This window comes from Odontesthes bonariensis, chromosome 5 (genome assembly GCF_027942865.1).
Source record: "Odontesthes bonariensis isolate fOdoBon6 chromosome 5, fOdoBon6.hap1, whole genome shotgun sequence".
NCBI classification, from domain to species: domain Eukaryota; kingdom Metazoa; phylum Chordata; class Actinopteri; order Atheriniformes; family Atherinopsidae; genus Odontesthes; species Odontesthes bonariensis.
Genome location: NC_134510.1, coordinates 18192971 through 18220648, shown reverse-complemented (window position 1 = coordinate 18220648; position 27678 = coordinate 18192971). Strand labels below are relative to the sequence as shown.

General features: G+C 41.3%; 1 protein-coding gene across 1 annotated transcript; it reads right to left on the bottom strand.

Annotated features, from left to right (window-relative positions):
- Nucleotides 1-2093: 2093 nt before the first annotated feature.
- Nucleotides 2094-27678, bottom strand: LOC142379812 (lysophosphatidylcholine acyltransferase 1). The gene is made up of 14 exons (XM_075465103.1): nucleotides 27222-27678; nucleotides 17437-17576; nucleotides 16809-17023; nucleotides 13986-14098; nucleotides 13703-13763; nucleotides 13327-13385; nucleotides 11328-11362; nucleotides 10903-10957; nucleotides 10612-10694; nucleotides 10154-10279; nucleotides 9422-9575; nucleotides 8981-9079; nucleotides 6318-6459; nucleotides 2094-6116 (listed from the first exon to the last, which is right to left on the bottom strand). Exons 1-14 carry the CDS (start codon nucleotides 27342-27344, stop codon nucleotides 5887-5889), a joined length of 1635 nt encoding a protein of 544 aa, XP_075321218.1. The 5' UTR covers nucleotides 27345-27678; the 3' UTR covers nucleotides 2094-5886.

Here is a 27678-nt window from a genome sequence, read left to right as displayed (position 1 = left end):
AAATGTAGTAATTGCCTAATTTTTGAGCCACCCATGTGAAACACTCGGGTTGAGCATCATTAACTTTTTCCAACTGAGTCAAAAACACAAGTGGCCAACAGATCTACTATACCTCAAGTTGGGAAAATAAGTTTTTTGGGGCTTTAATCCTTGTGGATGTGAGTCGTTTCCCCATCCCTAAACAAACCCCACTGACCCAACCACCCGCACACCACGCCAAACCAGATTTCCTGTAATGTCCAGCGGCCTCAACACAATCATTCCTGACACTCAGACTTCTCCCATTTCAAACTCAACCAAAACAGGATCATGGCTTCAAATAACACAATCAGCCTGCTCCCCACGGACAGATTTATGGCGAGCCTCGTGTACAGAATGACAGTTTCTTGTATGCAAGCCAATCATGGTGATCAATTGGCCACTAACCCCCCAAGTCTGCTGCCTCCACAATGTTTTGCACCTTTAAAGTGCAATCATCAGTCAGGCCTCAGGTCTCCCATCAGAAATTGTTGGGTCGATGTAAGCCGTGCTGGAATTATGAGGTTTCGGATGGAGCTTCGACAAACGACGAGTTGCACATAATCGAGTGGCTTGTTTTCATAAATGCAACAGCTGAGACCCAGAGAGGCGGTGGCAAAGAGAGGGAGGGGAAGAGGCAGAGGCTGAAGATGGGTGAAGGAGGGAAAGCAAAGTGGTGAAGACAGGCAGACGGAACAGGGACTATTTCTATTATGAGTTCTGCCTCGCTTTCTTCTGCTTTGAGGGACCTTTGAGGGGTAGATCAACAAGTTTTCCAGCCAGACAGCTGGAGGGAAAGCTTGAAGTGGAACAAATTCCTTATCTATGATCACGAAAGAACTACTTTCAGACAATTAGAACTTTGCCTTTAACACACAGACTATGTCACCTGCTGAGCAATGCTGTGCAAGTCACATTCACCAATCAATTATGCTGTTTGTAATAAGATTTGCTGGAGAGAGTAGTTGTTGAGAGACACCTAATTAACAAGAGCTCCCTTTAATTATTCAGTGATATTCCCAATATGAGAAGTCTCAAGCAATTTGTCTCCCCCTAACATGTTAGGAACTTAGGGCCTGTTAAACACATGGCGTTATTAGTTAGCCATCCGCTTCACAAACGTTTCAAACTGAGCACAGAGTGGCCGCATGCCCGCTGTGGCAGCACGGCGAGCATGCTAGACATCAGCCAACACACTGACGTTTAAGAGGCTAAATATTCTCACCAGTTTAACATGCTATGCTGGCATTTGCCGATTTGCACTTAACTTAAAGGAGCAGAGGCTGATCAGAATTGTCTTTCAACAAAAAAACAAATATCAAGACCCACTTTGGAGTAAGAGGAAACGCATGGAACAACCAGCATTGTTAGGATTCTTCCTCTGGGCACCAAAAGATCCCAGAACAGTTAAGAATGTTATTCTAGACACGTGTGTGGGGATGTTCGACCGATGTTCTGATTATCTCGGGTCAGGTGTCACAGCTGATACAAACCAGCACCAGACACTGACCAAAGCCTGACTGGAGATATCTTGGCTGGTGCTGGATTGCATTGGCTGAGCTGCCTGACGTACATGGAACTTACCTTAATCACCAATCACGAAAGAGAGTCCCTCCCACCTGCCTCCACTTCTGATCCAGTTTAGCATCCCTTTAACTTATCTTTGCCGGTACAAAACTAAAGCATGGCAAACAAATGTCAGTCCTACAGGCAGAGGGACGCGAGCATCAGACTGACATGTTTAACATTTCCAATACAGCTGCATATCTCAGAAGAATAGAGCCGACGTAAGCCTCAACACTCTGCATGTTCACAACGTGACCTCAAGAGGGAGACATTAATCCAACAATTTAAGGAGGTGAAGACAGTACCTTAATTCAGAGGTTTTCAAAATGCATGCCTCCTGGGAATGCTCATACAGTGGAAGTGAGGAAATATGACATTCATCTAACCTAAATACTTAGGATGTGGTTTCTAATGTTTTATTGCCCCATTAGAGCTTCTAATACCACACAGTCATATAAAACTGTTTTTTTTATGCACCCATCTTGCAAACAAATGCACACATTTCCCAATTGTGACACCGACGCAGCAGCGTGGTAACGTTTCTTCTTTAATTCCATCCAAGAGTCACATTTACAAGTTACATCATAGCAGTCCTGCACAAAATTCCAAGTAGCTTGCAGCAATGACTCTTCATCATCAAAATGCATTAATAAAATAAAACCTGTTCAATATAGAAAAAGACAGGAAGTAAAGCTACAGAAAAAATACAGTTCTGTTTCTGGGTTCACACACAACGAGCCATCAGAAAGACAATATCGCCCTGTCAGAGTACACAAGTCTTTCGTCTTAGGCTCACTGCTGTACAAATGGTAACAGGCAGGCAGCAATAGCATAAATACAGGTTTATATCTTCTCAGATGGATATCAAGTTTAGAAAAAAAACAAATAAAAAACCCAATTCTATGGAGGCATTTGAAATAAAGGTGAGTGAAACAAAATTTAAATGAAATGAACAGCATAATCATCCAATCTAAACATTGTAAATACTGAAAATGCATGAAAGTATATATTTTTTTACTTGCTGATACAAGTTTAAGGGAGCATTCAATTACAAAAAAAAAAAAAAAAAAAATGCATGGAGGGGGTTACTGTAGCAAAATAAGTTACATTTTTGGGTCAGCTCTCATAGAATTGATTCCGCTTTCATTGCAATTTGTTATCGGATTTCCCTTCCAAGTACAAAAGAACAGTTGGCTTTCCCTCATAGATACAGTGAGCTGTATTATTAACCATGTGGTGTAAAAATCACATCAATAAGGAGTACATTTAATACTTATCTATTTCACGGTGCAAACATGTTCAAGTCATTCAAATCTTTACATTGACGATGCCAAGTCCTACGAGTTCACAAATTCATGTTCAAGCTACGAACTTTCCACGATCCTGAGACAAAGCAGAGGTTTAACCAACCAAAGGAAAAAGGTGGGGAAAGGGACAGATTACTTTTCTGATCCCCGATTTCCTCTGTGCTCCCATTATTGTTGAAAAGTATAAGAATGCAAAAACCTACTCAGTGACAAGAGTGACCGTTACAGTACTGTAACCTACAAACTTAACACTCTTCACAGCAATGTGACATTTATTTAAAAGATTTAACAAAAAAAAAAGAAAAAAAAAGAAGCATCTAAAGTGCAAGCACAAATACATACATACATAGTTGTGAAGGAAAAAGTATTAAGAAGAAAATGCTAAAAGATTGTCAAATAACATGTAAAATGTTAATCTATATGTGTGTGCAGTCTGGAGCGTTTGTGTGATCCCGCCCGTCATGTGGTGGCATCTCACCTCAGGGCCTGGCTCACTAACACACACACTTTGCTTAGTTCAATCTGCACGCATCAAACTTAAAAAAATAAAAATAAAAAAGGAGTTTGAAAGAGATAAGAAAGCAAACATTTGATAACAATGATTTCTTAGGAAAATGTCCACCGGAGATCAGAGCTGTCAGGAGCGTCTGATAGCGACAAGATTGTCTGTACATTCTCTTTGTGAAGCATAAAAACTCTATAGAGGCTATCAAGGCTATTGGTTTTCATATGAAATCTGCATTTTTGTTTTCGAAGCAGTCAACTCAGCGATAATAGTAATAATATAACAAGAAAAACTTTACACTGTCTAGGAGGAATACAGCACAAAAACAACTGCAGGATTATACAAAAGGGAAGAAAAATGTGGCTCATTTGTCACCAACGATACAATCTGCGGAGCAGAGAAGATCACAGATCTTTGTCATGGCAGTGAAAATAAAAATCATTCAGATACGTATATCAAAAATTCACAAAATGTCCCGCATTTGGAATATTCAAAATACATATTGGAACTCTTCAAAGCATTCATCTTGAGAAGGCTTAAAGGATGGGGAATATTGCTTCACTAAAAGCCGAAGTGAGGGGACACACACAGAATGCATGCTCACGAATGAGATGGATAAAGGTAAAGAATCAGATTTCAATGTGCATCACTTCATCTGCTCAGGAGAGGTATTCCCTTAAATAATCATAATCGTTTAGTTTAAGAAAAAAAAAATTACAATGTAAAGCACTGTAAAGTTTCCGAAAGGCAGCAACACAGTATTTGTGTTTCTGGAGTGAGAGAGAGGGGAGTGAATGGCCAATAAAATGTCGACAAACAATTGAAAAATGCGCAGTTATGTCAATCTGAAGATGGAAGGAAAGAGAAAAGGTTGTCAACACGTCAAATAGTGTCAGCTGATTGCATTGTCTGATGTTTTCTCTATTTAAAAAAATGACAGAATGTTACTGAGAGTTAATAAACATTCTATATAATAGAATTGTATCCATAAAAGCAACGATTAAAAAAACCCCACCAAAGACTAATAATCACCATCACTATTTGCCTGATTTAAGATAAAACTTTCCTTAAATCATCCTTCACTTTAATCTAAACTGAAAGCACGGGCCCATCCCACCTCTGCTTATAAATACATTCCATGGCAACAGGGATCTCTGCGTCCCGAGAACCTAAAGATAAACCGCACTGGGTGACCAAACTTAAAAAATGAGGTATAAATACTACCAGAGGGGGGATATTTCTCACTTGCAATCAGACTCAAAGGTGCAAATGAGTTGAACACGAACCCGGCAGGAGTGATGCAAAACTTTTGTAACAGTGTAACGCTGGAAGGGAAGTCGGAGACCTTGCCTTTACGCGACCCAACAAAGCCACCTAACTGAATGTGCTTTCAGTGGTCCCATGGTGCGATGCGTTCCCTTTAAGCCATTACACCACTGACTCCAAAGGACAGTAGAAACGTAACAGGTGACAAAGTCACCCAATGCATTTTTGGTCCACGTTGCGTGAATTTTGGATAATCCAAAGGAAAAAAAAAAAAGAAAAAACATAAAAAGAAATTTCAACTGAAAACTGGAGGAGAATGACAAATGACCAGACAGGAAGGAAAAAGAGTTCAAATGCACATAACCTCTGAGTGTCAAAAATGATGACATCATAGGAGTTAATTTTTTCATTTTTGTCACTGAACCCTGAGCTAAATCAAATGTCACTGTACACACACACACACACACACACACACACACAACTCATTGCGGTTATGACCATCGACATGCAGAGACCTGAGTTCACCTCAAACGTGGCAACTGAAGCTACACACTTCAAGTGGTCAAACAATCGTCACTGGTCCCCTCAGGCCTTCCTTCATGACATAATTAATCCAACGCACTGCTCAAAGTAGAACAAGCCCACAGTCACTCCACACTTCCAATCTTTTTTTTTTTTTAAAAAGGCAGCTACCATTAAAGAGAAGAAATGGATAAAAGATACAAATAAATGAGAATCAAACACTGAATTCACAAAAATTTTGTTCACTTTGCTATCCGGGGCTCGTCTGCGTTTTGTTTTCCCTTGTGACAAAAACATGCACATTCAGTACCATGTTGTAGGGAAAGAGGAAACAAAAGGAAGTCAAACATTTGCCCCAGAAATCCTAATAAGTGCTTGCCCTTCAAGTATTCAAGCATTGTATCCGAAGACCAAAAAAAAAAAAAAAAAGCCGTTTGGCATTTTGACAATTCTTATGAAAAAGGAAAAAAAATAAAAAATTTGACTTTCTCATAAAATTAGCTGTTACAGGCTAAAAGTAATCTCATAAATTTAATGGACAACACTAATAAAAAGGGTAAACTTTTTCATTTTTGTAGTTGTAATAAATGAAATGTAGTCCCTTTCTCTGCAAACAAGTCACTAACAGGTAACCGACCCCACACAACACCCTCTCACCAGGAGAGGTGCGTGTTTGCTCCCTCTAGACTTTTCAACCTCTTTTTAATTGTGTTTCTTGAGTGCATCTATTGTGCCGTCGTGGTCTCTGGGGCTGAAGTCAGGACAGATGCCGTTGGCTGCTTTGCTGGTGGCAGTGCCTCGCAGGTTCAGGGTGGACAGGCTGGGCTGTGTTTGGTGACCATGGCAGGGTCCACTCTGAAGGCCTGTGTTTTCCGTGTGTAGATAGTCCTCTGCAAAGTCTGGGTTCTCCTCCACCAAGCCTCTGAACTTGTCTGAAAAGACCACAGGGGGGTGCCAGAGACAAAGGTAACGTGAAACGCACGATGCCGAGACACAGATTGCACTTTGCACGGCAGAATAAAGAAGGCTTGGCTGTTGAGCGCCTGTAACAACATGACTTCCACTTAGATGACCCTGCAAAGTTTTTTTTTCTAAAAGAGAAAAACCTCAAACTGTGGTTTCATTGGTCTTACCAAATGTAATCTTCCCTGTGTCATCAGCGTCAATGGCGGTAAACAGACGTGACACGTTAAGGTGAGTCACTCCTAAAGCTGTCTTCAGTATAACTGCCAACTCCCTCTCTGTGATGGCACCATCCTCCTCTGCCTCAAACATCTGGAGAACAGAAAACGTGAGGAAAGGCTGGCAGAAGGTGGTCAACTGATAAAACGTATAAAGCAGTTCGACTGAAAATGTCACAATAACTCAATCTGATTAAAAATATGCTTCCCACGCAACCAGGACACGTCAGTTGCACCGATAGAAACCCCATAAGAAAAGGCTGATCCGTGCCACAGAATGAGTGAGATACAGTGCAAATAGGCATGGGCCGGTATGAGATTCTGACGGTATGATAACCGTAGGCAAAAATATCATAGTTTTATGATTACAGCTCTAAAACGTGTATTTTGAATGCCTGTATTTAAATACAATAAAAATAAAAAACTTTTCCATTGAACAGTCTTTTATTTTTAAACAATAGAACATGCTGGACATTATGGCCCTGTCACACTGTTGCGTATGGCACTAGCGTATGAAAATTATCACTCATACGCTGGTATACGCTGACATACGCCAGGGGAACGTTAGGCATAGGTTGTATACGTTTCAAGCACGCTGGCATACGTTGGCATACATTGGCATACGCTGAGGCAGAAATAAATTTTTGAACATGCTCAAAACTTTTGTGCGTATGGTTAATACGCTAAGCATACGCTGAATACGCTAGAGGTACGATATAGGTACGTTACTGATAGGTCGAGAACGCTGGACATAAATTGCCATATGTTGGCATGAAGGTGTACCGTACAGCTAGCGTATTTATAGCCGGCGGCAGACGGGCGACGATTCACGGGAGCGGTCAGGAGGAGGAGTTGGGGATCTTGATCGCTCAGAAGTATGTAACTCATCAGCCGCAGGTGCATCAGGCATTTCAGCAGGTTTGGGTGAGAATGATTCTTGTGTTTTTTTGCCTTTTCCTTGGCCCAGGGCACGGGCAAACGACGATTGCTTCTTGGGAGGCATGATCGAGATGAATGTCTCGAGAGATGTTGATAGCGTGTCGTCTACTGCAATAATGGAGCAATGTGGAAAGGCTGCTGAGTTAATGGCGTTGCCCCTGGCAACCAATAGCGTCTTCTACCAACATGGCCGACCGGCCGACCGGAGTCACGTGACTCCTCATTCTCAATAGGCGCGTTGAAACGTACGCTGGGCATGCGCAGTTCATATGCTACTCATACGCTAGTCATTCTTTATTTTCAAGGACTTTTCGTGCGTATGATTAATTTTCATACGCAACTCATACGCTTCTCTCATACGCAACAGTGTGACAGGGCCTTTAGTAAATATGTATTTAAACTAAATAATTTAAAAAATGACTTGAATTTTTTCAAAATAAAAAAAAGAAATGCGATCTGTCCTTTAACTAAAGCTAAACCTGCAACTCAAGTCACAAGTTTATGAATTATTTTTAGTGGAAAAAAAAAAACAAAAGAAAAAAACCCCCCCGCAAAATGCAAATAAATGCAAGCACCTAACCTGTGGCTCAAGATCAGAACATAGATAATTCCGCTAACTACACTACAACGATGAAAGTGGAGAAGGAAACAATGCCCCCGTCAAGAGCAGGAAGAGCAGCACTGTCATCAATGATCAGCATTCTCACCCATTACTTACATAATAGCTGATGAGCCTACAGAAGATGAAACTTCAATAGGCATGCATTATGTTCCATGTGTTATCACCGTGATAGTCTGTTATAGTACTTAGAATATTGTTATGACTTTGAGTGTATTGTGTTTCCTTTTCTTTGTTTTTTATGAAATAGTGTGCTTCAGTGGACACACTTGGGAATTATCGTTGCCTTTCAGGATGCAATGCTAATTCTAATAATAGATCGGTTTTATATAGCGCTTTTCATAATACTCAAAGCCACTTCCAGTGAATGAAACAACAGCAAATTCCCTAAAGTTCTGCCAATCTCCGTCAACGAGTTCTGGGAGTTGACGTGGTCCCTATGTTGTTTCAGTGCAATGTCGTACAGGTGCCTGTACCGCACTTCTTCGCTGAGTCTGGATTCGAATTGGTCCATGCTGTTTGTCGTTTTGACTGGTGGCAAAAAAAAAACAAACAAACAAACAAACAAACAAAAAAATCAGACGGGTAAAAAGTTCGAGGGGCTCGCCTCCTTCAGCCATCATACAGCCTGCAGAGCTGCCTGCTCGTCACTCACAGCAAGCGGAGGTGCGTGTGGGGAGGGGCACTACGCTGTAGCTGCACACGGCGTGAGGGACCTCCACTTTCTCTCTGACGAGACGTCACATTAAAAAAATAAAATAAAAAAAAACGCTCATACTGCAGAGACGGTATTGACAGAAAATTTTAGTGACTTTGAAGTTTCACTTTTTCATACCGTGGTATACCTTGAAACCGGTAACCGGCCCATGCCTAAGTGCAAACAATGTGAATAAGCCAAGATTCTCTGCACTGATGGAAAGTATCCCTACTGTTACAGGAACTATAACGACCGACAGTGTGGGGCATTTAAATACAACAAATGTTACGGCAGCGGGGACAGAAAACCATGTTCTTGCTTGGTGGTTAGATAAGCGCGAGGCCTGAAACAAAAACGTACCTTGAAGGCCAATTTCATCGTTTCCAGAGTTTTGGCAGGTCTGCATACCACAGATAAGGCTATCACATATTCTCTAATATCCATGCTGTTATCTTCATGCTGGAAGAAAAAAGTAAAAACAAGGATGGAGCTCGTGAGCAAGACAAATACATTTCACAGAAGCACCCTAATGTTGACTGTTTAGGTAAAAAAAATAAATAAATAAATAAATCAGATTGTTGGAATAAAATTCTCATTTGCTAGTTGTAGTACTATACTGTAAATATATACCACACTAAAAAGTAACCACTGATTACAAAGCACCACAGGAAACACTGCGTCCTGCATCCCATCTCTATTTATGCATAGCAGCATGACAATCTAGGAACACAATTCTTAATTTGCTGCCAGACTGTTGAGCTGCAGTGGTTGCGAGGGAAAAGTCTCCCGAGAGCTTTTTACCTCGTCGAAAAGAGCAAACATGTCTCGCAGCATGTCTGAAACCGGCACATCGAGGAAGTGAGCAAAGCCCTCCAATCTCAGCTTCTGCCCCTCCAGCTTCCTGGCTCTGTTCCCATAGTCTTGTAAAACCTTCTCGGTGTTCCGGGGTTTCAGCCTGCCACAGGAAAGGGAGGACACTTTAGTGTGATTTATAACGTGCTACAAATAGAGTGAGCAATAAGAGAAAAGGATCTCACAACGTTAAGGAAGAAGCTAGAAGTGCTTCATTCTTAATTGGGAAACTCAACGGCTGTTGACTTAATTGCAGAGACAGTTTAATACATTTTCATTTTTTAAAAAATTCTGTCATACTTGTGTCTAACCAATTCATAAATTTCCTCCCAGGAGTTTCCCATTTTCTGTCTACCAAACAGAAGCGCTGCCTAACCCAATGAAGTTTGAGGACGGATGACAAACTCCTTCCTGATCGTTGCTTCTTCTCACATGTCGGAAAGGAGATCCACTGGAAGGATGGACCCTGTGTCGCAAGAACCCACCTTAAGCACACACCTGCCTTCTGATAGGTGCTAATTAACTAATTACACTTCCTGGAATGCACAACCAAGCCTCGGAATACCACCACCAGAAGCCAGAACCAAGGTGAGTGCGAGTGTTTTGCAGGGTCTCCCTCTTCTGCTCCTTACTTACTTCGATTTTATGGGTGCAGTGATTTGGAAAGTTTAAGGGACTCACCCCAGTCTCCTAACGAGCTTGGCAAACTCCAGCAGACAGGTGTCGACTGGCAGTCTCAGCTGGCCCTCCGCCATGGCCAGCTGGCAGTCTTCAAATGAATAGTCTGTGATGGGTACCCCCAGGGCTCTGAGCGCAACACCGAAGGGGACAATGACGGGACGTCAGCGGGTGCAAATCAATACAAAATGGTTTTTGTAGATGCAGAACTGAAGCGTTTGAGTGCTACAATCAAATTCATTTGAAATGATCGATATGATCCTCCTCTATTACATGCTGTGATGCATAAAGCAAAAAAGTGTATGAAGTACATTACTTTTCCTTTTAGTACATTTACTATACTTGACTACTTTTTTTTTTGTTCTTCATGAAGTATGCATTTCAGTTTAGTTGTACAATGACAATAAAGATGAAATTCTTTCATATTTACATTAATCACACAATCGACACATTTAACTTACTTCGCCATGATTCGTCTCACATTGATGGCAAAGAGGGCAGGATTTTTTTTCTCCTCCTCAGAGGGAGTGTAAATGGGAAGGAACTGTGGACAGAGCAAACATTAACTGTTAGCCAAATCTTGGACATCAGACTCTTTTTATTTGAGATAAAAGGATGACGGGAAGTCTCTTTTAAATAGTTCACGACAAGTTCACAGAAGTGTTGAACTTGTCGTGGTTACATGACGGGAGGTTAACCCATTATCTACAGTCACATTAATGGGAGAAATGAGCAAACGCTGTCAAACTTACCTCTACGACAAATTCATTATGTAACTGGCAAAGTGTCAGCCACAAGATTTCAAATCTGGGTAACAGAAAGACAAAATCCACCATAAACAAACAGAGGCACAAAGAGTCTTCAAGAAGGTTCGAATAAATGGGGCGAGATGTTGCAAAGTGGGAACCAACTGCGTGGGTTAAACTTTTCGTTTAATATTCACTTCATCATTACTTAGAATGAAGACTTTTTTTTACATAAACGATGCAACAGTCGTGGTTAATATTTCAGAAAATAATGTTTTTTAAAGTTTACCTAAATAAACGCAAGAGCATTTTGAAAATATCCAGACAGGTATTGAGATTAGTTATTTATTCAATGTTTAACTCCCACTTGAACATCATGACACACGTTACACAATAACACATATAGTGATTGTATAAAACAATGTACTTACGCTCCTGGGCCTTGCCACGTCCATGTAATTGTGTCCTGCAAAAAGACATAAAAGCTCACTCATTCCTTGTCCACTTCATCCACAGCTGTCTTAAGCTTATAGAGAGGAATTCCCATTTCCTCAGCCATGTCCAAAACAAATGAAGGCATCGGTTTTCCAGAAGGTATCAACGCTGATATCACTTCCCCTGAAGCTAGAATTTCAAACCCAACTCATTTAATCCAAGGCTCCAGCAATAAGACTAATGAATGAAATAAAAATAAAAATGCATCGCCACCAGTAGCCATAGGTACAGCTTATTCTGTAGAGCCTGTCATCAGAACCTTCAAACACCAAAAAAAACAAATAAAAGAGCTGAGATCCACGTCCTCGTCTCTGACACTATCTGTGGACGCATCTTCTTTAAACAGGGACAATAAATGCGTGCCCACTTTTTAGAAAATATTCGTCATTTTGACATGACATAATTGTAAAAAGAGAAAACGAGTTTGAGAAATAAAGGGGAGTTAAACATCTTACTTATTGACATGATTCAAGACAGGATTTGACATGTTTCTGGGTCACTAGCATAGACTATCACAATACAGGATCATTAAAACCTGCATGCAAACAAGTCGACTCAAGAATACTACGAGAACTGGCACCACACGAGAGATCCTTTCCGACAGTGGCTTTTCTACACCCCCACTAATAACATCAGTACTTCCTTTTGGTTCCAATACACAAGCTCTGCGGCAAACATGTGTAAAACACAGCGTGAAGAGGAGTTTGGACATACTGCCTGGCTTCCGTGCATGATGTAAGCGCAGGGGAAGTGTTTCTTGCCGAAAAAAGAACCAGATCAAATATTTTCCTGATCGTGCCGTTGACCTCATGCATGCAAGAACATAACTTTCATCACAGTGTTAGAGTGATGGCAAAATGTCACAGAAAGTTTTTAGTACAAACTTCTTGTAAATTCTATGTCCTCACATGTCGCATCTCATAAATCATGTGTTCTCGTTACATCCAATATAGGATGTAATTATGTCAGCACACTGTCAGAGTCGAATGCCAGCGTTTCAGCGCATCTCTCCCTCCTTCGATGAGGGTTAAGAATTAATGCGACCGCCACTGGTTACAACTGGTCTTCATGTAGAATCTCATCGGCAATTGGACTTCGCAAAACTCCACCATTATAGCCATGACCAAAGGCGATGCTAAGCTAAAAAGAGATTGTTCAGCTTGAAGCCACAACAGAGAGGCCAGAAGTGTGAATAGCTGCGTTTTCTTTGTGTATCCACACAGCTGGTGTGAGGTTTGGGTGAGCATGAGTAACTCTAAGCGGTGTCAGTAGTTCCTAAATTACTAAATATGTTAAAACTCTGAGAGTTTGGCTGCAAAATGCTGAAATCAAATAAACCTAATGGCCAATAAAAGCTTTCCATAATTATCAAAGCATAATGACATGCAGAAAAAATCGGAATCACATTTAACAAATTAGCAGCTGGCATTTATGGCAGGGATGAAGTCAGCACATTCTTTTTTTCCCCCCTCTTTCAGTGACATGGATTTTAACCACACAAGGCTTTCAACCCTCCGTCCAATCTTAGACACCGAAGACTCAGGCTCTTACACTGTGAGGAGGAATTCCTCTAAGAGAATGCCGCACTTGAGCAGTGACAGGCTGTAAGTAAATGAACAGCTGAATACTTTTTAGGCCAGAATTCTCTGCTGAAGGAACTAATTGGGCACCGTTTGAGATTTCAAAATGCGAGTTGCCGATAGCCTTTACTTCTCATTTCCAGTCATCCAAAGACAACCCCTTTGAAAATACCATTTCACACACAACGGAAATCTCTCGTGACAGCTCCACAGGCCCTAAATCGCTGATCAACCCACATTATGCAAGATGCATCCGACCCGAATGTAAATTCAGTTTTATGCCGAGGCACTCTACAAACCCTTTGCTAGAAATAAACGTACCATCATTTTGTGTTGTTAACATTCTTTATCTTACCAATCTGTTAGGGTAGCGAATCACTACAGGCTGCACTGGGACGGCTGGGATGAAGGCCCCTACAAGAGGAAAGGAGGAAACTTTCAATTCGATTTGGCTGAAAACGAGCACAAAACTGCACTCAGCGATGCTGTGCCCAAATTCCCAACCGTGTTTCACACTTGTGTTCTGTTTATACATCACAAATCTACGTGGGATGACGATACAGTGACGTCGAAACCTCAAGATTTAACTCTGATAAATAACATCAGATAGATGTGCCACAAATTAATAAATGGATGATAGTGAGGAGTGAAAAGTGAATAAAACAACAGATGGTAACGATCGTATTAAAAAAATTCAAGCGATAGAAGAAAGATGACAGAAATGGAGCTACCTGGCTTAAAGGTGATGAGGCAGGATCTGTTGGTGCATGTTCCTTCTGGAAAAATCATTATCTGCAGGCAGGAGGAGGAAATGATTCATCACAACAGTTTATCAGGGCTTTCTGCTGTGCTTCGTTCCATTCACAATATAGTAAACAGGTCAAATACATACTAGAGGAAAAAAAAAAAAAGTATTTTACAACCAATGTGAAAATATGTCAACAGTAATCTCTTCGTATTGAAAATCGGGTCCATTTTTACAAGCATTAGGCCGCTTTGGAAATACCCACTTACCTGAGGCCATTCTCCTCCGGAGTGGGCTCTGCGTTTGATCTCCTCCACGGTCTTCTTTCTCGAGTTCTGGTCCGATCGGGATACGAACACTGGCCTGATGTACTTAATCAAAGCTATAATGCAAAAAACACACGGAAGTGATTGGTGAATTAATGAAATAAATGTAACACAGAAACAATTGCCTCGAACAAGAACAACAACAAAAAAAAAAAAAAAAAAAAAAAAAAAAAAAGAAAAGAAAAGAAAATGTTACTGCACTAAAAACGATCATAAATGTATGCAAATCCCTCATTCAGAAGCACAAACGCTTCATGAAACAGGCCAAGAAGGACTGTCTCCAGTGGTGTCCTTAAACAAATCACTTCACGCCAAATCACTCTGGAAATGACGCACAGTTGTCAAGGGTGAAAGAATGCGCACAAACTGAAACGAGCCTTTGTTAACCTGACATATGTGTATGTTATATCTGTTATACTGAAAAGCCCCTTCATTATGATTAAAAAGAGGTGCCAACAGAATCAAGCAATGTAGAACTCATCTGTTTCAACACAAAGCTAAAGGAGAAGAGCATTCCGTGACAGAAACTGTATGTGATGCACAAAAAGCTGACTGAACTCATCATGCTGATCAGACCGAGAGCAGTGGTCAGCAGCCAACCTAAACTCATCGTACACGGAACAAAGCCATCACAACCGTGTCATCTATATGAACTGTGTTGTGGTACAGCGTGTAACTTAAAAGGAGGTCACACGAGTGAAGCGAGACCCACGCTGATCACGAAGAAGAAAGGTGTGGTTTCCTTCTCTAATTGTGGAGTGAGAAGAAAGTAGCTGCAGCTACTATAAAAGCGGTCCTCACCGAAATAGTGCCTTTTAACCTTCTATCTAGGTTTGTTCCTTCTCATTGCTCACTATCACAAGCAAGACTAAATCTTTAAAATAATCAAGATTCTCCCATGTAGTGGTTTTCTTTTCACACATGCCTGTTCTTCATGGATCTCTGGGCTCGGACTTTGGATCAAATATGATTTGATTTGACTATTTATCCTTTAGTAGACATTCAACGAATCCAAATTTGATCTATGTGCATTATTGCAAGTTGGTGAATATGATGGGATGAACTTACTTAAAACGTAAGTTTAAGGAAACATCTTAAAAGCCAGAAAAGGGGACAGTGGGCTAAAGACTTGCAGGGGTTTTGAGATGCAGGAAGATTTTTCTTTTCTTTACTAATGCATAGGAATGTTTCTGGTAGCCCTGAGTAAAGAAGAACAAGAGGCAACTTAAAGAGGGAGAGGGCATTGTAATTTTAAGAAAGAAGAGGGTGATGCCATGAGAAGGAGAAACAGGTTCCAACTGTGAGCTGTCTGCTAACAGGAAGGGATTAGGGCTCTAGCGAGAGAGAAAGCACACGTGACTGTAGAGGATCATGTCTTATTGCTTATTCCGGACTCCACTGGCTATGCATGCATTGGTGCCGGGTTCCTTGTGTGCCAGTAGGACCTGTCAAATTCAACTTTGACAAGTCTTATCAGTGAACACTTTTAAGGACATTCTACAGCAGAGAATGCTGACAACAGAATGTATAGCATCATTCTGTTGTCAGAATGATGCTATACAACAGAATCAATCTTAAAACTGCAGAATGCGATCTTATGGTTATAAGATACTACGAAGCATAATTTTAGCAGACCACTTGCCGTTGTCCCTGACAATAAGCCAGCGATAAAATATGTTCAAATATTAGGTGGTTTCTTGCAATGCGCCTGCATTGCAAGATTGTAAGACTGTAAGTACTGCTGTTTTAACTTGGCTGAGCTTCACTCAGTCTGGGGGTAACGATGTGGCAAACTGCTGACTTAGTCGCCAGGACAGGAGGAGGAGAAAGGAAGACTAAAATAACACTCGTAGACCTTTACTGCGTGCCCTGCTGGCAGGAACATATGAGCCAATGCCTTCACTGGCAGCAAGAAAGGCCACCGCACGTGTAGGCTGGTTAATAGGATATGCTGTCAGGGTAGTGTGTGCAGTGTCTGCAGCTGAGCAAGGCCTACCTGACCTCTGCATGGAGATTTAGATTATGAACAATAGAGCTGGGTGACAGAGGCCAAAATTCACATGCCAGCATTCCTAAACTGAGTGACGATACACGCCAATATCTTACACAAATTGGGCCAAATTAAAGTTGAAACTCAATGCCACGAGTGTGATTCAAAGACTAATCAGAATCAGAATCAAGTTTATTGCCAAGTAGGTTTGCTCTTCCAATCAAATTAGCACCCTAACACGTTTCCCTCTCCTCAACACATCACATCTGTGGAAATAACAAATATGTAAACAACAAAATTTTAAAGTTGCATAATGAATAATTTCCAAATGGAAACTTGTCTGACGAAAATCCCCCTTTAACAACGTTGACGTCAGCGGTATTTCCATGTGAAATGGCTCTGAGAAAACTCAAGAGATCAAAAAACATGAACGCACTCGGCGTTTGTGTTCCGCGAAACTTTGCCACCGCTTGTCCAGCGGTGCCACGTGGAAAGCCAAAGGATAAGGATTTTTTAAGAATAAAAACAACGTCATTAAGCAAGCAACAATGAGGAAAAAAGGGTTTGAAAAAATACCAGCTTCATTTTAAAAGTTACCATACCGCCCAGCTCGAGTACACAAACAAACTTCACGTGCTACCTGAATGCCCCCTCCATTGTGGATATAAATAAAATGAAATAACTAAACAGTTCGGAGTTATTAGAGTCCTAAGATCACCTGCTTAAAGGTAACTGTAACAGCAGTTAACGTAGAGTTGTGTGAGCTTTGTACTTACTGCCCCAGAGAGGTATATCCTTGCTCTCAGCCTTCATAACAATTGAAGACATTGTCATTGTCACTGGGATGGCATCAAAATAAGAGGAGTGGGGTGCCAGGGTGAGGATGGGGGCTTCTGCAGGCAATGCCCTTTGCCCTTTCACAGTCATCCAATGGAACCCTCCCGCAAACCACATGACCCGCATGATGAGTTTCAGAATGATGTCCACCAATCTGTAAACAAGATTTAACATGACTGAGGGGCATTTTTCTTTCTTTTCTTTTTTTAAATTCATATTGCTGAAAACGCTGCGCATGGTATAGTGCGCTAAAAGCAGCATAATCAGTAATCCCCCACATCCACAATGCAGGATAACAGCACTCGTCCACTTACATTTTCACTATTGGACATTGGAAGATAATGCCTGCGTAGGGTTAACACAAAGCGCTGCTGTGAAAAATATGTTGGGTCAGTGAGTGGTGGCAAGAGACAAAATAAACAACGTGACACTCTGAAATAACACAAATCTGCCACCAGTGCCGACGGAATATTTCCCAGGAAAGTGCTTTGCTTACTTGTTTTAAGAGTCACGCGGCTTTCTAAGTACAAAACCTTCAGACACGCATATGTGTGACGAAGCACCCACCTTCTCCAGAGGCACTGGGGTTCGACGGTGGTCTCGGAGCGCCCGACTGAGGCAATGAAGGCAAAAGGCCAAGCCAGCAGCATCATGAATGCAGCTATGAGGAGACGGATGGGGAACAGTGTGACTGTCATCAATGCAATCTGTGGGAGATTGAGAAGGAGAGAAAAGGAACGGGGTTAAAGAAACAAATCCAACTAAAGAGTGTTTTGTCGGTGATCTTGGTGCAGCTCCAGCACTCGTAGGAACCCCAGACTATGCAGCACGTCCTCCAGAATCAGTCATGGTCACCCCCAATGTTCACAGGGACACAACATTTCCCTGTTTACAACAGACCAAGCACTATTTATCTTACTGCCGCTGAGGAAGACAAGCCATTTTCTGTTCTGTTTCCCTTTATCAGGTCCACTAAACCTGCAGCGCCTATTAACAACCTTCCTGTTTGCTTCCTTTCAACAGCGAGTGTATGTATTCATCTAAAAGTTTTCTGTAATACAATCCACTACGTTGCTCAGGCAAGCACGGACATTGTCCCTGAACGTAACCACAAACTTCCCGTACAAAAATCCAGAACATTTCCGGAACGCAGCGCCGGGTAAGCTTCATCAGCACTGTGTGAACTCGTTTGGCAAGAATGGTAAGGCTGCTGATTTATATACAAAAGGTCCAGCCCTTTGGCTCTGGATACGTGATGAGTTAAAGCTAGCCCTGAAATATTCTCAGCTTGATTTGCATTAACTGATGTGCGTCAGTTTTCAATTAAATGCTCGGTTCATGGAAAAAAAGAAGAAACAACAAACAACTTTACATTTACAACAAAAGGGCAGCAGGTCTGTAGCATAGACTTATCCAAATGACAAAGAAGGCACACCATCCCTTATTTGTCCTGTAGCCTCAAAAAGTTATCTAATCATGTTACACAGATTAGATAAAAGTAAAAGTTACACACTAGATATAATATGTTATCAATTCCTGAAGGGGCCTGAAAAAACATTGCACTTCCTTGTTTGAGTGTTATGTTTACTGTCTACAGGTTTTATTACCTCCTGATAACAGCCCAAATCTTTCCTCAGTATCTTTTATCTTGATAGCAGCTACTACTACAAACTATTAAGTCTAAACTAGTGAGGCCTTTTTTTTCTTTTTTTCTTGTAAGGTTTCTAAAACATCCCTGGTCTGATGATGCTATTGTTTACATTCCAAACATGTTTTAATTGTCATGTGTTGAGGAAGTTGCAAAATGACTTAAGGAGCCTCAACTACAATTTTTCTGGTCTCTGAATATCTGGTTAGAATTTACAGCAAACAGAGTTAGTGAAACCTGTAGGTGAGGCGGTGGGGGAGTGGGGCAGGGAGTTTTGCTAAAAACAGAGAGTCGACATTTACCCCCCCCCCCCCAAGCTTTTTTCTCTCACACATTCTAAAGCCTCTTGATTAGGAACAACAACAATATGCATGTGCAAATGGCTGCTGTAGCTCACTGCTGCCTGCCACCCAAAGACCGAGCACAACCAGCCGTGGGGTAGAAATACTTTGCTTTTGGAGGTGCTGTACTGCCAACTGTTTATCCATAAAGCTGCTACATTTGTCTCTGCATACATCTGCAAATGGGAAAAAAAAAGAAAAGGGGTACTTCCCCCAGCAAAAGGGTTTGAAAAGTCCTCAAATCAACCGAATTGCTAGTTGAGGTGAACTGACACGTGATGCTCTGGGTGACAGAAATGTAAGGCACACAAGCAGAAACAGAGCATCTTCCCATATTCTAAAACACAAACAACACATTTCAAAACTAAAGAAATAAAAAAATAAAATAATCCATAATCTTTCCAAAAAAAAATAAAAAAATTTCAGGAAGCCCAATAAAATTACATTACACACTGATCAGTTATTCAATTAAATTCATTCAATTGGATTTTATTCATATAGCGGCAAGTTACAACAAATATCATCTCAAAAGGCACTTCAAAGATACAATCCAATTCAAGCCAATTAGAATCCCATTCATTGTAACGACACAATCACAATCCAACCAAATCCAATTAATTGAATTCCCTATCAGTTCAAGTCATAAATACACGGAGCCAATTTTTTAAAAAGTAGCCTTGCTAAAGAAACCAACAGATTGCAACAAAATTTCTCCTCGATCCAATATTCAACCCAATAATTAACTTTACATTAAAGTACCGGAAAGTTGAAGTTGGAACTCGTGCGCAGCGTGTGGCCATTTTTCCAAAAGGTCAATTGTTCAAATCAGACTACAGTTGGCAGTTTTCAAAGCGATATAAATATGAAATATTTTTTTTTTCTTTTTACGTCAACTACTAAATGTGTTTTTGCTTTGACATGTAGAATCAGAAAGTTCACATGTGAAGGTCACAATCAGGCTGCGTCTGTTCAGCAGCGTGAGAGAAAAAAGAAAGAAAAAAAGAACGCTCTTTCCAAATTTAAAGCTGCAGTCGGCAAGTTTTCAAAATTGCGAGTCTAAAGTCGGAAAATTCGAACTGACACAACTTTCAGGTCCCTCCCCCAACCTCTAACAAGCTCCGAATCGCCCCCCAAACCCCTCCCCCTCTGTGGACGAGGTTGTGCACGTGAGTTCACACCAGTGTGAGCGCACACAAGCTGGGGCAGACTCACGCTCACCAGCGTGTGCACAAGCTGTGATTGACAGGTAGGATTCCTCCACCCTAACTTGATTGGTTAAAAACAGCCGGGAGCGCTCGGTTTTTGTAAGCATGATTACAGGCTTCAGAGGGAGCTACAGATTTCGTTATTTTTCCTAAACAGCCTATTTAATATTCTACTTCCAGAATCCCATGACAGTTCAAGCTAATATGACAAAAAAAAAGTTGCCGACTGCCGCTTTAATGACCCTCTGAGATGGAAAGCGGCCACAGTTTGTCCAACACATCACTACATTTAATGCTAGCGCTGCTTTTTGGCGTTTTGGGTGAGAAGAAATACAAATACGGGCATGACTTTAAAACAGGTTCTTTAATGCAGTGTCAGACAATGTCGACTAACATTTAGTGAATATTGATATATTAAACAATAACTGAAAGGTCTACACACTGTCCGGCCCTAATCCGCATCTAAAGAATGAGAATACAAGGATGTCACTAAGAATCTAAATAAAGGCAATCCTACAGAAAAGTATGGCTTATTTCAGACAGCGTGAATCATGTAAAATACATACATGAACACATAAAAATTCATGTAAAAAGGCTTGTCACGGTCAAAGTTGGATTGCAAATTTGATGCCTATATGTATTGAATTCTGAAATTATTTTCTGAAAGACAACCAGCACATTAATCGCAGGGTGGAAATCTAGCTGTAAAGAGGCCTTCCTGATTAATGGGAGAACATTAGAGCCAGAGAGGCGTTCAAGCTAGTATCTTCAGGCCAGTACTGATATTGCACTCAAATGCACTTTAGCATCAGCAGAATGACTTTAAATGACCTCGTCCATCATTTATACAGTGCATAGCACCGTCAACTCAAAGCTATCACTGTAACAATGCTGTATATGGTGTAAAAGTGAACTCGCTCTCTTGGTATCAAAAGCACAAGCAGGTCTACAAAAGGAGATCTCAGTTTTGGCAGAGTGACAGGATGTAGATGCTGTTGACAAAAAAAAAAACTACAACTGTAGTCGTTTCTGGACCAGACCGGGTAAAAACCCTGACACACTAAGATTTTAATACTCTCAAACTACAAAGACTCCAGAGACAATTGCTTATGTTGCTGATAGGAGTCTTATTCAGCTGTGTCCCCGGATCTGTCGGTGCACATTGTCTGCATGACAAAAACTGAAACATCCCAAATAAAGCTTTCTTTCAGGTGGTATTTCTTGATGGCAAACGCTAAAAAAGGAAGCAGTGTTAAAAAAATAAAAAATTCGACCTGTAGGAGAGAAATGTAAAGGACCTTCCTGTTTTGTGAAGGAGCCGATGTTTCACATCTCAAAAATCTTCCTGTTGGCCTGTATTCACAGACAGTGAGCTGACAGTTTAGAGTTGCCCACTCATTGATGCAGGCACTCCGAGTGACATATGGACAGCATTAAATCCTAATCACAGGGGCACAAGTGATCAATTCTCAGCCATCCATGCTAAAGGGGTAATGAGTGATATTTAAACGATTCCTGCACAGATCAATGCAAGTCCCTCCACTGAGAAAGAGAAAGTAAAAAAAGAAAGTAAGAGTGTGTTGTAACACGTGCCTTGAGACACCAGTGAGTGGTTAAAGATAAAGGGGTTCAAAATGCTCATTGTGGCTTTACAAAGCAAGCCTTTTGCTCGCGTAAGCAAATGAAATATGAAGTCTGTACCAAATTATTCACACACGAGTTTGGACACTCGTGTCAGATGTCTACTAAAAAGCATTAATTCCATCCCTTGAACTGATAACAGTGCAAAATCAAACTTTCTACCACTGCTGTCCATTCTCAGTCGAAGGTTAATGATGGTATAAAGAGCACACACTCCAACACAGCTGTAGAATCACAGCAGACCGTTTCTGCAGTTCCAGCTGCTTCAAATCAAATCTGTGTTCTCTCACGAAGCCAAAGCTGCTGGGCTAAAGGCAAGCTCAAAAGCTGGAAGAACCAAAAGGAAACTGAGTTCATGTCAAGTCAATAAACTTTTAGTTCAGAATCAGGACTTCCTGAAGTGGCTGTTGAAAATATGCCGTTACTGTTTATGCAATGTATAAAACCATTAATGTCTTAGATCTTCTTGCTGCTATGCACGCAATGCATTCATTTTATGTGCACTGTGCATGTATTTTCAGGGCAAAAATGTTCAAAACCGAGTTCTGGTGTACATGATTTTTGATTGATAGCTACCAATTGTAGATGCCAACTAATATTAGAACCGTCCTCTGAGCCCAAGGATTTCTTCCCACTCATACAGCTAGTTCGCACCAACATTATGAAGGTTCACCAGAAGAATTTAAAAGAATATTAAATCTCTTTTTTTAAAAGCTTCAAAACTAACCCCATACCATGGTGCTTAAAAAAAAAAAAAAAAAAAAAAAAAAGAGGGCACCAATCAACCCGTTTCTGTTTTCTGTCTTCTTTGTCCAAAGTACATTTTTAATAACTATTTAGGGAGCTTTGAATTGTGTCTGTTTTCCCTGTATTACCTGCATACATGATGCTTGGTTACAGTGCGGTCTACATCCACTCGGTGTCTTACACCGACATCCCCTTAGGCAGTCATTTTCTAAACCAAAATACTAAGCGTGCTCATAAATCATCAAAAGTTTAGTGTCAAGCTTTGAAGGCTTCTAACTTGTTCAAATGCCACCTTCAAAAGAATATGATGCATCTGATGTACATTTATATGAAAATGTAAACAGACTCAACTGAAATCACTGATGTGTTCAACACGGCTGAATGAGAAAACACTTGATCCTCTTTGAAACTGAGACTGTAAATAAAGGCTAGATGTGAAGACAGCCATTGGTTTCCTCACTGCCATTTTAAAGCTGCAGTCTGCAACTCTTTTTCAAGCATAATGCCTGGAACTGTCCGGGGATTCTGAAAGTAGTACATTAAATACCCCAATACAAAAAAAAAAAATTCTCTAGGTCCCCTATATGTCCCGCTAGGTCCCTCCAAAGCCAGCAGGTTTGTTTACAAAATTGCAGACCGGACCGGTAAAAGGTAACCAATCAGGTTTACGAGCTGGGCTCTGCTGCCTGTCAATCACCGATTGTGCACGCGCGATACAAGGTAGGCTCGTCCCCACGCTTATTTATCTAGACTATTGAACTTCATTACGGGCTAGTCTACTTACTGTGTCTTCCATGATCGCAAATGACAGGTGAGTTGATGAATGAGGAGTCGTGTAGGCGCATCTGGCGTGCACGTCTACGTGCACGAGTTCTCATGTGTTTTGAAGGTGCGGGACAGGAAGTTGAATAACTTTTTATTTTTCGGTTAAAAAATAAGCATTTCTTGCATTTTGCGACTACGGAGGTCACCGTTTTCAACTTCAAGTGTTCTGATAGATCATGTAAACTCTTAAAATGCCAAAAATTAGAACTTTACGTATGACAACAACAAATCTTGCAGACTGCAGCTTTAAAACGAGGCATTTGGCCGCTGGCATCTTTCTTACCATTTGAAAGCCCCACCAGCACAGTAACCGGAAGAAGCTAAACCAGCCAATAATGACTTGTGGGAAAAAATTGATGCCTTATAATTCAGTGAGAGAAGTTGACACTTTGAGTCTACGGCGCCAGAGGTCTGTCAGAGCAAGCGCCAACTGATTGTCACTGTCATTGTGGCTGGAGGCACTTCCATGTTGGCTCCACACTTGACGGGAAATGACATTCTCCATTCCTTTCTCTTCAGTCTTTCGACACGACCACAAGAAGGATCTGCCTTTTCAACTCCTCTAGTCAACAAACTAATCAATAAACGTTAAAAACTAGTGTAAAACCTGAAACGCACCCATCTTCAGAACCTTGCTTTGCTCCCGTTATCAGAAATAACTCTGCTCTATATCGTTAGCGACCCGTCTCTGATAATTGCTCGCTGAAATTCTTGACAGCAAGTTTGGCCGTTCAACGGGGAGTTCTTTTGCCACAAAATGTATGCCTGGTCTTACGGTGAAAATATCAGTGACGCTGATCTATGCTGTGCGAGAATAAGCTATTGATTAGGCTAATTGACGCTTTGCCAACATCAATTGGATTTAGCTCTTTGTTGGTTTTATCCCAAAAATCACACATAAATGTAAATTAGGCTTTTCACAGCTGAGTTGCAAGTGACATTACAAGCTTGCCTTCTAATATCTAAGAAACTTTGAGAGTTTAAGTCTATTATACAAGTGGAGTTCTGGCTTAGGAGACCCAAATATGTAACAAACACACTGAAATATGCTGCCACCACAGGGTTCTGCCAATCAATTGTTGATCAGTTAACTAGGGGAATCAAGGTAAAAATTTGCATGAGCAACTTTAAGTGGATCGAAAGGTCAGGGCCCTGCGTTACATACAGAGGAGCCTGCTAATGAAAATCTGAAGGCCCCCATAGCTGATCCAAGATTAGCAGCACCAACTAATGTTGCTATCAGTACCAAATATCCACGTTCATACATATGAGCCCTTTCTGGACAACTGTCCCCTTGGACAAAAAGAAAGAGTAACAGTTATTCTGGAAAAAAAATACACCGAAACACAGCTTTTCTTTATCATATAGCTTTCTCATGACTGTACCGAACAAACTGCAGCGATATAACTTATCACAAGAAGGATAGCTTTTAAATTAGTTCTGTGGCACTTTAGCTTGCACTTAGAGGCAATAGCTTTATGTTCTAACACCAAGCATTCCGCCTCGGCTAATCCAACCAAACTCATCTGTGTTGATTATAATCTGCTGCCCCTGTGAGTGGGGACTATTGGTGGTTTCACAAATACAATATACAGCAAAACTACTAATATACAATTTTGTCCATTTGTGCAAACCAATGCAACAGTGAAGAGAACTTCCATTTATGGCTTGATTAAAGTTTATTACAGTTGCCCTTTTTATTTGAAAACGATGCACTACAGTGCGAGTGGACGCCGACCTAACAGAGATAGTGGAGTGCCGTCTCAGTGTGTTCTTTTAAACAGCATGCCGGTAATACATTAATCACATGCATCTTAGTCTAAAGCAGAGTGTTCCACTGTGCAGCTCTCCCTCCACACATACACACATACACACACACACACACACACACACACACACACACACACACACACACACACACACACACACACACATCAATTCAGCTCTGTGATTACCTGCATTGCCAGCTAAGAGGAGCATCAACTTTACCCCCCACCTGTATCGGGTCTGTACCTTACACGCACCAGACTAGTGCAGCCAAAAAGAGCAACAGTACGTCCTTGCACAGGCAGCGTGAACATGTTGGCCAAACAATCTCTTTCTGCGCGACGGTCACTTGCGAGCACACAACTTTTCTCTCTGAGCTCCAAACAGAACCTATGGTTTCATCAATTTGACAAAGTCTGGGGTCTTCCTCACGTCGCTGGTGATGTGAAAGTAACACCAGTGCGACACCCAGAAACCATTTCAGAAACCTCAGTTACATCGGAACAAGGAAATGTGTGTTTTGATTCACTGTCGGTTCAACACATAAGAAGTAACGAGCTTCTCTTTTCACCTCATGCAAAGTTAAAGATGATACATTAAAGTACCGGAAAATTGAAGTTGGAACTCGTGCGCAGCGTGTGGCCATTTTTCCAAAAGGTCAATTGTTCAAATCAGACTTCATTTTGCACACTTGGCATGATAAAAACCTTCATTGGCCTAAATTACCGGGCCTCGTTTACTGCCACGTTTATAACATTGACTCAATCAAGCACAACTTGCTGGTGAAAACCAGAGGACCGGCTTACTACCCTTGGCTCAGAGCCACCTGACATTCTAACTTTCCACTTAAGTTTCTGTGAAAAGAGCCAGGAGGAAGGATCTCTGTGTGAACCTCTCTAGGTCACTATGTGTATCTGTAATAAGATCCTTGCTCATACCCGTTATGGCAAAGCAGTGCCATTCATAAAATAGTAGCATTCCCATTCGGCCCATTTCTCACAGTTGTGTCCCATTTCACATTGTTGACTGCACCCTACGCCCCATGCTGTTTTTTTTATGAGAACCATTTATTTTGGGCAGTTAATATCAAGGACATTAACATGGCAAACAGGTTTTTATTTTAATTTCCTCGATCTATTTATGCATTCATCTTTGAGCTGTAAGCAAGGAGAGCCCAACAACACAACTCAAGTCAAGACAGTTTTAGAGCACATACTGGATTCACTGTTATTGTTGTCACACATCAGTAAAGATGTATTAACTCAGCTCACTGATACACGCAAACTCATGACTCATACCCATAAAAGCACAGACTTCTCTGACTGTTTCAGCTATTTTTGAGGGATCATGAGTTTAATTGCAAAAGGCCCACGTGTGCCTCTATATTTGTATCTCAGAACAAACTACTCGATGAGTCCCGATTTCCATCACTCAATAAAGCACACTGCACGACTTTCACTGAAGACAATTTCTCCGTACCTGCGATATTAAAAAGTGGCAACATCAACCCTTCATTTGTGTTGTCTCTGCAAGTTGAACACCGAAAACAGAATTTCATAATTAGATCAATTAACAGTGACCGGCATGAACCCTTGTGAACGAAGCTGAAGAGGACAAAAAAAACAAAAACAAAAAAAACATGCCAGGCAAGCTGGAAACCTGTAAGGCGTTTTAAATGAAAACGTATGTGTATCCGTTACCCCATACAGTGTAAACTTAGAAAAAACACCCCGAAAGACACTGTTAAAGAGCAACAAGCTAGGCCCCTCGCGGACAGGCGGCCATGCTTCTCGAGCTGTATTTAATTTAACAGGGTTCATGAGTGGGAGCGGCAGATTTTGCGGTATACACTGGTGAGGACAATTCACATCGTTGCCGCAGCTCAATTTATTCGCAACACTCTCAGACATTTGCGTTAAAAAAAAAAAAACAACCAGAGCGAGACTGTAGCGAAGGCAGGATGAAGTCGGGCAAAAAGCAACATGTATGTAGCTAGCGTTAGCTGTGCTAGCTAATACTAGCGCAGCTGACAACATGCAGGCAGAAAAACTGGCTGCTGTACATGGTGACAGCTCAACCACTGTGTCGCACTTAACTGTTGGTGTCCTACAAGCAGCTCGAACGCAATGTTCACAAATAGGTGCAGGACTGCGTTGAATCATCTGTTCGCAAACATACCTTTGCCTTTTCCATAGGGGTGAATTTCAGGAGGTGCACAAAAGGGTTTCTGACTGGGGGAGCTTGGTCCATCTTCTTTCCATCTCCTTCAATCGCACAATGTCTGCTACTCGGCAACCTCATTCTTCTAAGTATCGTTGGTCGAGGCTGTAGCTACACTTTAGATAGTATTTAAAGAAAACTGATTCTGCCCAAAAGAAAGCCTCTTAAGAGCAGAATGCTGTCTCCCTTATCACTCTTGGACGGTGGCTAATTGAGGTGGCAGTGCAGGGCTATTAACGTTATCTTCCTTTCTTGGACAGCATGGGGGGGATAATGGTTAGCTCAAGGATTAGCTGGGGATATCTGAAGTCGCCGATATCTCTCTGCCTGTAGTGCGCAGGATGCCTTCCTCCACACTTCACCCCAACCAGACCAGTCCGCTAGCTCTGGATGCTAACGGAACCACGATTCCTCT